The sequence below is a fragment of the Rhinatrema bivittatum genome, chromosome 13, assembly GCF_901001135.1.
Source record: "Rhinatrema bivittatum chromosome 13, aRhiBiv1.1, whole genome shotgun sequence".
NCBI classification, from domain to species: Eukaryota; Metazoa; Chordata; class Amphibia; order Gymnophiona; family Rhinatrematidae; genus Rhinatrema; species Rhinatrema bivittatum.
The window spans coordinates 75,013,445-75,025,001 of NC_042627.1; the positions used below are offsets into that span (position 1 = coordinate 75,013,445).

Here is an 11,557-nt window from a genome sequence, read left to right on the forward strand (position 1 = left end):
TAGTTCCAAGACCTGTTTTACATATTTTGGGGGGAAGTGTATGGAAATGAATGCTAAAGTTAAACCGACCTGGGGTGGTCTTTCTTTGATGTGCATTCTCAAAGCAATTCAGGTATTAATTGCTGTAGTTTCTTCCTTATTTACTGCAGCCGTCCAGCGGGGCAGAATGCCACCCACACAGCCCACTCACGGTCAGTTCGCCTTGACAAACGGGGACCCTCTCAACTGCCATTCCTACCTATCCGGATATATCTCGCTTCTCCTCCGCGCAGAGCCCTACCCGACCTCCCGGTTCGGCAGCCAGTGCATGCAACCCAACAACATCATGGGCATCGAGAACATTTGTGAACTGGCGGCCCGCATGCTCTTCAGTGCCGTGGAGTGGGCCCGGAATATCCCCTTCTTCCCCGACCTCCAGATCACAGACCAGGTGGCGCTCCTCAGGCTGACCTGGAGTGAGTTGTTTGTGCTCAACGCCGCCCAGTGTTCAATGCCCCTCCACGTCGCCCCTCTCCTGGCAGCCGCCGGCCTCCACGCCTCGCCCATGTCCGCGGACCGAGTGGTCGCTTTTATGGACCACATACGAATCTTTCAAGAGCAAGTAGAAAAACTGAAAGCATTGCACGTCGACTCGGCAGAATATAGCTGCTTGAAGGCTATAGTGCTCTTCACTTCAGGTAGGCTCTACCTCTATACTCTCTGCCGTTCTGAGTGTTCCTACAATAGATTAGTAAACAGCACAATATAACACATCTAAATGACTTCTGTAATCTGAGTAATTCCAGTTATATATACTAAAGTTGCTTAAAAAATCTATATATTATTGAAATAATGGAAGACTTTATGGATATTATATAAATTGTATTTGTAAATAACTTAGCTATGGATAAGATAGTTGAAGACAAGTTTTAAAGTAGAATGAGAACTCAGGAATAATATTTTGCTTTTCGCACTGTCTAAAGATTTAGTAAAATAGTATTACGCTTAATAACACTGTACAAGACCTACTTCCGGTTATATTTAAAATGGGCATTTTGAAAATAGATAGAGCTGGTGTAAAACCGAAGTTTTATGGCGTGTTGACACAAACAACATTTAAAACAAAAAGAGGCCAAAAGCTAAAACTGAATTAGAAATGTTTTGGTATAAATATCAGTTAAGCCTGTTTTTAAATTAAGGCACCTAGGGGGAGCTTTTTCCCCCCAAATAATCTTAAATTTTAAAAATAACCTTACACCTTATCGCAATGCATAAGTATTTTCCTAAACGCTTGCCTTGATATATATAAATATATATATACAATTCTCACAACACAAGTGCTAAAGAGACATGCTTAGGAAAATGGAAATAAGAATCTGTATGCTTTATCTCCCGAATCCAAATAGTGGATGAGTCTTAAAAACACGTGAATATTATAAAAATCAATTAGGGTATCGTGTTTAAGCCTGTATGAGTAATATATCTGACACAATTAACTCTTCCGGCTAAACTATTTCAAAACAAAATTATATATTCTATCAGTGCAGCGTGATTATTTTAATATTGCTTCTGTTAACAAAATGGGCGACTTAGCACAGGCTAAAAGTTCAGACTAAGTTCTGAAATTAGTGCTATGGTAGATATTTGATTGTATCTGTAAACTAATTATTTGTATGAGTTTTGAAAATTGATCTCAAGAAAGCAAAAAAAAAATAAAAAGTGATTTATATGGATGAAGACTCACAGTCCCTTCCTTGTTGTGTTTAAGGAGTCAGGAGGACCGAGTCATTCTCTGGATTCTTTCCAGGGGTTGGGGTCCTGAATCAAACTTCCTTTTATATATTATTGCTCTGCACCAAAAAAAAAAACAACCTTACTCTTTTTTTCTAGCTTTCTTAAAGCATTATTCAATTAGAAATAGGCAGACCAGGCTATCAGCAGTTAGACTGTAAACTTTTGTAAGTTTTCCTGTTATCATTTTTAAAAAAAAAATGCATTGTTCTTTCCGTGCCTTGAAATGCAACTGGGGATCCCTCCCTTCCCCGTCCATGCATGTGCACTGTCCTTAATTTTCTGGATTTAATTTTGAAATCATTACTTCCAGTCTTTTAGAAAAAAAAAAAAATCCGGTAATACTACCTATAGGAGTTAATTTATTAGTGAGGCCTGCTGGGCTGAGCATGCAAATTGCCTTCCAACCAAGAATACTTTCCAACATTATCTGATTTTGCAGGTACAAATACCAGAAAGCCTGGTGTCCTATCTTTATGGTACAATTCCCAAGCTTCCACCTTATAAAGTACACGTTTGTTGTTTCTGAGTCTTCTTAATGGCCTGATAATAACAATAAGCTATCTTAGTCCTTCTAGCTTTGCCTACTGCCTGGTAAGTCACATGGAGGTGAGGTCACAACCTAAACTCCCTTGGCAAAGGCGTCTCTGATTTAAACGCAACTTATTGTATTTTCCTTTTTTTTTTTTTTCCCCTATCAGGAAGATTTAAAAAAAAAAAACAACTTTCCAGACCCTATCAGGGGTTCTCTTCTTGTAGGGGCCTGGTTTAAAAAAAAAATCCAGTTCAAATGAACAGAGAGATCAGAGTTTGCATGGCTGACTCTGAATAAGCTAAACTGACAAGATCAGTTTTAAAGGGCCACTTAAGTCAGTTTCAAAGCCTAAAGGAAAACGTTCTCTTCTTAGGGGCAGAACTGTTGCTGAATCCTGGACGCCATTATTATTGCCTGGTCCTAATCTTTTACTAAGCAGAGGAGACGTTTTAACTTAATATTAACAGTTGAGGAATTTTATTTTCAAGATGCAAAAAATTCGAGGTGTAAGTGCCTTCAGGTCCCAGTATGTGCTTGAAGCTATGAAACCGTGCAGCAGATAGCACCGTTGCCTTTTAAGCAAAATAACAGTACATGCAATCGAAGTTTTTTGACAGCATGCGTCTTGTAGGCCCTGATCAGTGTGTGGTGGCCTCGTTTTATCAAATCAAACTTTTAATCTGATAATTGTATTCTTCTTTGTTTTTTTTGTTTGTTTTTTTTTCAAACTTTCTTCCAGATGCCTGTGGTCTTTCCGATGTAGCCCATGTGGAAAGTTTGCAGGAAAAGTCTCAGTGTGCTTTGGAAGAATATGTTAGGAGCCAGTACCCCAATCAACCAACACGATTTGGAAAGCTATTACTTCGCCTTCCCTCCCTCCGTACTGTCTCCTCTTCGGTCATAGAGCAATTGTTTTTCGTGCGCTTGGTAGGTAAAACCCCCATAGAAACCCTAATTAGGGATATGTTACTATCTGGCAGCAGTTTTAACTGGCCTTATATGTCGATTCAATAAAAGTAAAGATTAATAAGGAAGGCGCAGAAACAGAGAAAGGGAGGCAGAGGGACTTTGGTTGCTTAAAAAATTTCCTTCTGCTAAGGAAAGGTAGAAAAAGGTTGTTACAAGTTTACTCAAAGAAGAGAGAGGGAAGCATTTAATGGACTGTGAATTTATAAAAGACTGTCAATGAACTTTTACAGAATGCATTCAAAAAATCTCCTGTGTCGTTCAGAACATCTTGCTACTTATTGGTTTTGTTTTTAAAAAAAGAAAACAAAAGTAGTTAATCCTGTTTTTGTAAACTTTAAAAAAAAAAATCGCTAAAAGTGCATTTAAGGAAATTTGGAGAAAATTAGCAAGAATACAGAAAGTATTTTTTTTTCAAAATTATTAATTGTCCTGTGTCTATATATCTAGCTGATTTTTTTCTTTTTTTTTTTCTTTTTTTTTTTTTTGTTTGTTGGTTTTGCTTGTTTCTTTTTTTTTGTTTGTGTTTTAAGAAAGGTTTTTACAACATGTTTTGTGTTTCTTTTTATTTTTTCACATTTTGCTGGTTCCAAATCAGTTTACTCTGTGGTTCTGTAATAATTTTTTATATAATCTTGACTTCCTAAAAGCTGTGTATCGTTACAATATACGTTCTCCAAGAATTAAAACTGAATCCACTATATCATAGGAAAGAAATGGGACTTTAAATATACTAAAAGATGGAATCGCACTTATGAGCTGTGACCCCCGCCCCCACCCTCAATTTAGCTGAAGCTGTGAGAGCTATAATTCTTTACCCGAATGAGCCACATAAGTCACTTAACTGCCCCCAAAGTAGTTTTTTAATATTTAAGAAAGAAAAAATGTGGAATATAATGGAGATAGAGGGACGTGTCCAGGACACGGTATGGTTTTAATTAGCAAAATGAACTTTTGTAATATGACTTGGAGTCCACATTCTTCTTCAATTGTTATGAAACTCCTACACATGTTTGTATATTTGCGAACCCTTTGTATTATAATAATTGTTAATATTTTTCCCTTTTTTAAAAAGAAAATACCATTGAAATCAGCATGACAAATAACACTGTTGGCACTTATAGATAACGTGATTGAATCAGTATCTTAGAGTTTACAGTTTTGTGTTAAAACTGAAGGGTTTTTTTTTTAATGCAACATTTCTGTATACTGTAAAAGTTATAATAACTGAACTGTTTGGTCCAGTCTGTGTGTGTTATATTCCAAGGAAAATTGAAAGTATTCAGAAATTAAAATATTATTTGATATCTGAAACTTGTTTGGCTGTCACAAATGTCTTTCAACCCGAGATTAAATCACGTTTCTGTCTTTAGTTTGGAGCAAATGAATTCAAGAGAGGATTTTTGTTGATGTTGTTGTTTTTCTACTTGCCACAGTTTGTGTGTGTAATTCTGGGAGAGGCAAGCATAAATTCACCGATTATCTAAGGTTTAGGAAGTGCTGTACTGTATTATACAGTAATCTACACATTATCACCCTTTTTAATTAGAATGGATTTTGAAGAAAACAAGGCCCTTATATTTGTCACACTTAAGTGCCTGCATAGCAACGGTATTATTATGAAAGTATTAGCAAACTTGAGATCAGTATCTTATTTTGTGATCCGTAAAAAAAAAAAAAAAAAAATCCTTGTAAATTGCTGATATACACGCACAAGATCATTAGAGCAAGCAGTATTGTAATATAGGTCATTTGTTTTCAGTGAGTTTTCTCTAAGTATGTGTGATTTCCAAAATATTCAGTGGTTGCCATTTACCGTTGTAGAGAGGTCATCAAATTGAATGACTTAGCTACAGCACTGAAGAATCTTTTCTTAATGTGTGTGTGTATGTATGTATATATATATATATATATATATATATATATATAATTAAGCTGATAACCTGTGGTTATGCTTTCACAGTTTAATGTAAAAAGTATATATATATATATGTTTCCATTCACACACACAATCGGTGCATCTAGTAAAAGCTCTTGTCCTTAAAATAAAAATAAGGAGGAAGCTTAATAGGGTGAGCTGGTAGCTATTTTTCCAGTGTGTTTTGCTTCTTCTTCTTTTTTTTTTTTTTTTGGTCTGTAGCAGATGCCTTGTGTATGAAAGCTTGCAATTTTGTCCTTGTTTGAGGCTTTTTTCTGTACCACAAGCTACACTATGTTGTGGTTTCACAAAAAGAGAGATCATTTTGTAAAGTCAATTAAACTCTGATCTTCTATTTGCTCCAATAGACACATCTGGCCAGAAAATGATATATGATTGTTATTTTAAAAATAGTTTCACATCTGACTCCACAGCTTCTTTATATAAATATATAAATGAATACATATTATATATAATATGTTTTTATTTATATATATATTTCTAATATATATTATTGCAGGGTATTGCTGACCTCTAGATCTAGGTTTTTTTTTTTCTATTGCAAGTGATATGTGAGTATGTGAAGTTTATCCTATATCTAAAAACAGGATCTCTGCTTGTCTGTTTTGTGTTAGCTTATTGTAAACAGCCATTTGTTGTAAATTGTTATTGGTATTAAATTATAATTTATGATTTTCAAATCAAAAGACATTTCATGTTTTATGTTTCTAAATGCGTAAAAAATATGTACAGGAACTTTGGGAAGCATGTGATTCACACACAGACCAGTAAACGTGATATTTATATGATTAAACAAAACCCACCTATGCATAGAGTGCCCAGAGGAGGATTTGTTTAGAAACCTGAGTTAGATTTAAGTTTATTACATTTAAAGAAAGTTTTTCTTTTCATGCTGAGTTGGAACAAAAGATCCATGCAGCGATTGAGATGGACAAAAGAGAGGAGGCTGGAACTGAAGAGCCTGTTCTGTCTGAAATTGACGAGTTCTTTAAAAAGCCAGCTAAACATGGCGACTCTTTCCCTTTAAGTGCCTTTTTTTTTTTTCCTTGCGGGTTTTTTTTTTTTTTATCTGATCTTAGCTCGCCTTATTTCTTTCCCGTGCTTGGGATGTGAGGAAGCAGTTCAACCCGATGCGCAACAATAGTAAAGAAAGGGATAAAAAAAAAAAAAAAAGAAAAGAAAAGAAAACGCCTGACGATCGTAGGTTCGCACCAATTTCAACCTCCGAGGCTTGCATCAGACGTTTAGAAATTAGGATTCCTCTGCCTGATACTGAGAGTTTTATCTATGAAGTAAAAAAAAAAAAAAAAAAAAACCTAACCGCAGGACTCATTTATGTGACATTTATTTATGATCTTGTAAAGAAGAATCTGTGTACTTTATTTAAGATACTATTATTTATAAGGTTCCTGAACGTTAAAGGCATATAATTCAGTATTAGCAGAAATAAAGTGAGGGCTTCTTGTTGCTATTAGGTTACAAGAGTTGTGTTTGTGTTAAGTGGTGGTGTTTGCCGTGGCAGATCAAGCGTGTGAAAGTATGCCTTTAAGCTTGCTTTTGACTTGGTATCCTATTAGCTGAGCCAATATGGCGTCTTCCAATGCAATCCTAGGCTGCTCTGCACAGCAAAGGCAGGGCTTAATAATAGAAAACACATTGTGCACACACACACGCACGGAGACACACAGACACACAGACACACACACACACACAAAAGCTAAGCACCATTCCGTCTGTAACCAGAAAACCTTCTTAAAGCTCTCAGCTGCAAGTGAGGCGAGCCCTAAATCATTCTGCAAATAAAAGCAGCAGAATTCTTACAATGCGTCTTGCACGAGGATCCCCCTGTACTGAGCGTCTGATTCCCCTTACCCCTCCGCAAAACGAACATTGAAAGCTCTTGTTAGAAAACCAGCCCCTTTGGCATGAAGGTTTCCTTGAAAACAGAAACATACATTGAGACCCATCCATTCGTATTTGTTTTATTGTACGAGGTAGCAGTTTGCAGTTTGCATACACATTTCTTTAATAGGGAGAACAATAACTTCCTTATCTAAACTACATAGGTGTTTTATTTATGTAATTTGAATAGATAGATAGATAGACAGATAGATAGATAGATTGTATCTGTATATGTATTTGTATATATACTTATATCTTTGTGTCGATAGACTGATTGATTGGTAGATATGCAGTATACAGTATAGATTTTATGACTGTATAGTATTTTCGTGTAATCTCTTCAGTATGATAATATACCTGTGGTTTACCTCAATGACCATTTTAAAAAAAGGTCTTTTATCTAAGTAATTATGTGATTTGGGGTTGTTTTTTTTTTTTTCTTGCTCTGTTTTCTGATGGAACAATCAGAATATTTTATATTCATATTTAAAGACACTTCATAAAACATAAGGTGAAGACTAAGTAAAAAGAGGTGATACCAAGTGTCTTTTTAAAAATTAAGATTAATTTTGCAGAACTACCCACACTGAGCTAAGGGCTGCGCGATATTTTGCTTTTGCCAGGATGCTCAGGAAATTCAAGGCCTGGTCAGGATTTATTGAAGTTGGATTTAAAAATGGCTTCAGATGATTTTCCCCATTTTCTCAGATTCCAAAGGCTCCCCGCAGTGCTGCTGCCTAATTAATGGTGAAATTCAACTAAATCTAATTATGCAGTAATTTTAAAGCAGTTAGTACTGGGCGTTGGTTTGTAATAGGACCCCAGCATTTCAAAGTTTGGTTTACATGTTGACTTCGGGCAAAACAGTCTTTTGTGCAGCAAGAAAAGAAATTCAGTTTCCAAAATATAAAAATAAAACCCACATCGTTGAATGATTTCCTTTTGAGACTTCCAGTAAAAAGAAGAGAGTTAAAAAATAATAATTCAGGAAGATCCACGTCAGGAAATATTCAGAGATGATAATATGGAGAGATAGGATGTTGATCCTTGAAGTTCCCGTTCACCTTTGTCGGTATTATGGGTTTCAAACAATCTTTATTAAGCGACACTTTTCTGCTTCTTGCTTCAAGTTAAGGTTTAAACAGCTACTTGGAGGGAGAGGCAGAGACAGAGAGAGAGAGCGAGCGAGCGAGCTGTGCCTGAAGTTGTAAATCTTATCTTTCTTCTGATAATACAGTTGTAATAGCTCACATCATATTTAAATTGAACTGTAAAAGTGCCCAATTTAATATGGCTATTGTGTAATGAAAAATGTCTGCATTTCTTTTGCTTAAATGCGAATTATATTAGACATTTGGAAAAAAAAAAAAAAAAGCATCTACCAGGATGCAACTTGAAGTACTCTCAGAGATTCCGGTATCTCTGAATAGTATTAACATGAAAGACTGATGTTTTCGGAAAGTATGTGAAATTTCAAAGAAGTTCGCTGACAGGAACATGTCTGTGATTAGCTAAGCAAACACATCTGCTTTCCTAGTTTTTTGGCTTAGCTCATTATCAAAACAAAGTGTAGTTTTATGTTACCTGAGGAATATTATTTCAGGAGAGCCGCTTCCACCTTTTCATTTTGGAGAGATGTTAATTTTATTGGGATTACTGATGGGAAATAAGGTGGCAAAGCCTCTCTAATGTAAGCCTTTATCAGTACCCCCTTTGGAACAATATTTTTCCATTTAATGTCCTCGGAGAGGAGGGGAGAAATTGCGGAGCAAGTTAGCAGCAATGTGAATCAACCCTGAACATGGCTGATTTTAGTTGACAGAGCGTGTGTTGAGGCTGAACTCTATAATTTACACTTCTGTTCCTTTATTAGGGTTGGACAACGAACTAATGAGCTTTTTTCCCCAGCACAATGCCACTTGTATTTATTCTCTTCTTGAAACTTTTAGCCGGAGTGGTCTTTAAAAATCGTTTTAAAATGACGTTCACGGCATTTTGATGCCTTAGGCCTCTCATGTGCAAGGTGCTCTCGTTGTAGACTATGCAGGATGAAAGCCAGACGCAGAAGATGTAGGGCAAGGTTGTTTTCACCTACCTGAAGTTTTGAACTGGTGAGAAACCAGTTTTGCCCGGTGCTAATAGCGCACGTTATAAATGTTCTTGTGCAGGGACTGGAAAATTCAAGAAGTAGAATAGAAGATAGAAGAGTCATAATTAGATCATAGAAGGGAGGCGGCATAAAACCAGGATACCTTACTTGAGATGAGTAAAATGAAAGAGCACACGGTTTTAGATTATTGATTGGATTTGACCTGGTGAAAAATCGAGACACCAAATCTATCTATTAGAATTCTCCCCAACCAGAGGACATTGCTTATTTATTATGACGAACAAATATACAAGTGAAATGCATAACCCAGTATCCGCCTAATTGCACTTTCCTGCTACTAGGATATGCTCTGCAAATTTTTTTAGGTGAATTGTTTTTATTTAGCTGTTATATTTTCTTAGAAGCGGGTGGTTTGTGGTTTGTTTTTTTAACCGTAAGAGAAATTTTATCAACAACCTTGTTTTACTTAAGTTTATGTTGTCTTTGGAAACCTTTCGCTTGAATTAGATTGGAATTTCTTGGGAAATGAGGAATATTATTTTCTGAACCTGACTTCCGAAATAAAGTGCACCTATTACAGATATTTAAGACCACGGAAGAAAGCCAAAATGTGTAAAATATGGAAAAATCGAAACGGGCAGTGATTGATTCTAGAAATGCATATTTACTTTCAGATCAGAAATGTGTATTACGTTAAAATATCTACAAATTGTATAAACTTTCCAAAAATACTCGTCCTTTCTTCATTGCTATTGCTTTTTTCCCCCCTTTCTCCTCCTTTCCTTCCAGTAAATTGGTACTAACATGTGTCTTTATGTTCTGTCTATAACTAGGATGTAATCAGGCACCGCATGTCTCTCTCTAAAAGCATTTAATAAATGTCTATTAAAGCGCTACAAATGTAAGATAAATTTAGTGGCGCGGCTGCCTCCCTGTATCCTAACGGTAATGATGGATTTATCAACAGGGATTCGCCTTCAGCACAGTGAGGGAGATTTACTCAGCAAATACGAAGGAAAAGCACCCACCCAAAATACAATTATTTACACGGAAACTGAATTCTCTCTTCTGTCCTGTGGTCTCAATCAACACCCAGCGTTTTTTATATTTTGACTCTTTTTCTTTTTTGCATAGTTGATAATATGGAGAAAATGTGGGTTGTTTTTTTTTTTTGGGGGGGGGGGGTTCCAGTCTTTTCTGGAATGTTTCTCTCATACAGTTGTAGAAATTTCACAGATTTGATAAGCAGTCCCATCATACCATAATGTAATCTCATCCATTTTTTCCGCTAGATTTTGAAGGTAGAAAATGCACTATACTGTTTGGTTATTATTATTATTATTATTTTTGCTCAGCACTGCCAGAGTCGCCCGGGCTTCCACATTGGAAATGATTGATCGATCTTGCCTTATTTCTTATTTTGCCTTTCTAGTATCATTTACAATACTGTCTGAACATACCTGTTGTGTCTCTTAGAATTCATCTGAAAGCAAGTCTGTTGGTTTCACTTTTCTTAAGTGTTGTGATGAAGATATTTTATGTGCTGATGTTAATTTCTTTATTCCTAGTCTTTCCTGACACAAGCTGTCCCTAACATTTAAAAAAAAAAAAAGGATGAGATGATAAAGCAGGAAGGCAAATCACGAATGCAGTTTGGAAATTGTCAAGTAACAAAACATGCATGCATGTTGAACTAGAACATTTCTGCAATCCTCTCTGTTTTGTATGTTGTATTTATTATGTGGTGTATCAAGATTTTGAGTTTCCTTCGGTCATCTCCATGTTAAAAGACTTGTTCCCTATTATCCAGGGATATGCTAGAAATATGGACATCTTTAAACTATGGATTCTTGGACGATCTCGTTTATTTGAAACCCTACACTGCATTGGACTTATGTATTTTGCCTAAACATTGGATTGATATATATCCCATCGGAGTGTTTACTAATAATGAGAAATATTTGGTTATTCGAATATTTTTGCACTGTATTGTTCAATAAAACCGCATTTTTCTTTGCACTGTTGTATTCTTCTCTTTCCAGATTTCATTGAGATGTCTCTGCACTTTGCTTGTCAAGTTATCTTTGTTCCTTTTAAATAAAAGGCTTTTAAATGGACTTATTGCTCCCAGCGTGCGTTCCTCTCTCTAAATGTTAGAAAATTGTGCCATCTACCAGCTATTCTAAGTACTGTCACACTCGGAGACCTGCAAGGACCTCCAGCTCCAGCTTCAATACAACCGTGTCAAAGGGTGAGCTGCTGGGGAGAGGCAGAAGGTTTGCTAGGATTATTGCCAGGCTGAACCGTTTTCCTCTCTAGAACATGTAAAAATAAT

The 11,557-nt window shown here is 36.0% G+C and overlaps 1 protein-coding gene across 6 annotated transcripts in view; it reads left to right on the forward strand.

Annotated features, from left to right (window-relative positions):
* The window catches only part of NR2F2 (nuclear receptor subfamily 2 group F member 2), an 18,009-nt gene extending 6,763 nt beyond the window's left edge, over window positions 1-11,246 (forward strand). For 2 of the 6 annotated variants that reach the window (XM_029575831.1, XM_029575829.1), the window contains exons 2-3: window positions 150-677; window positions 3,045-5,001. In XM_029575831.1, the coding sequence (XP_029431691.1) occupies window positions 150-677; window positions 3,045-3,319 (803 nt within the window). In that variant the 3' untranslated portion in view covers window positions 3,320-5,001. The other 4 variants (XM_029575830.1, XM_029575826.1, XM_029575827.1 and 1 more) reach the window with 4 other exon arrangements.
* Window positions 11,247-11,557: the final 311 nt, after the last annotated feature.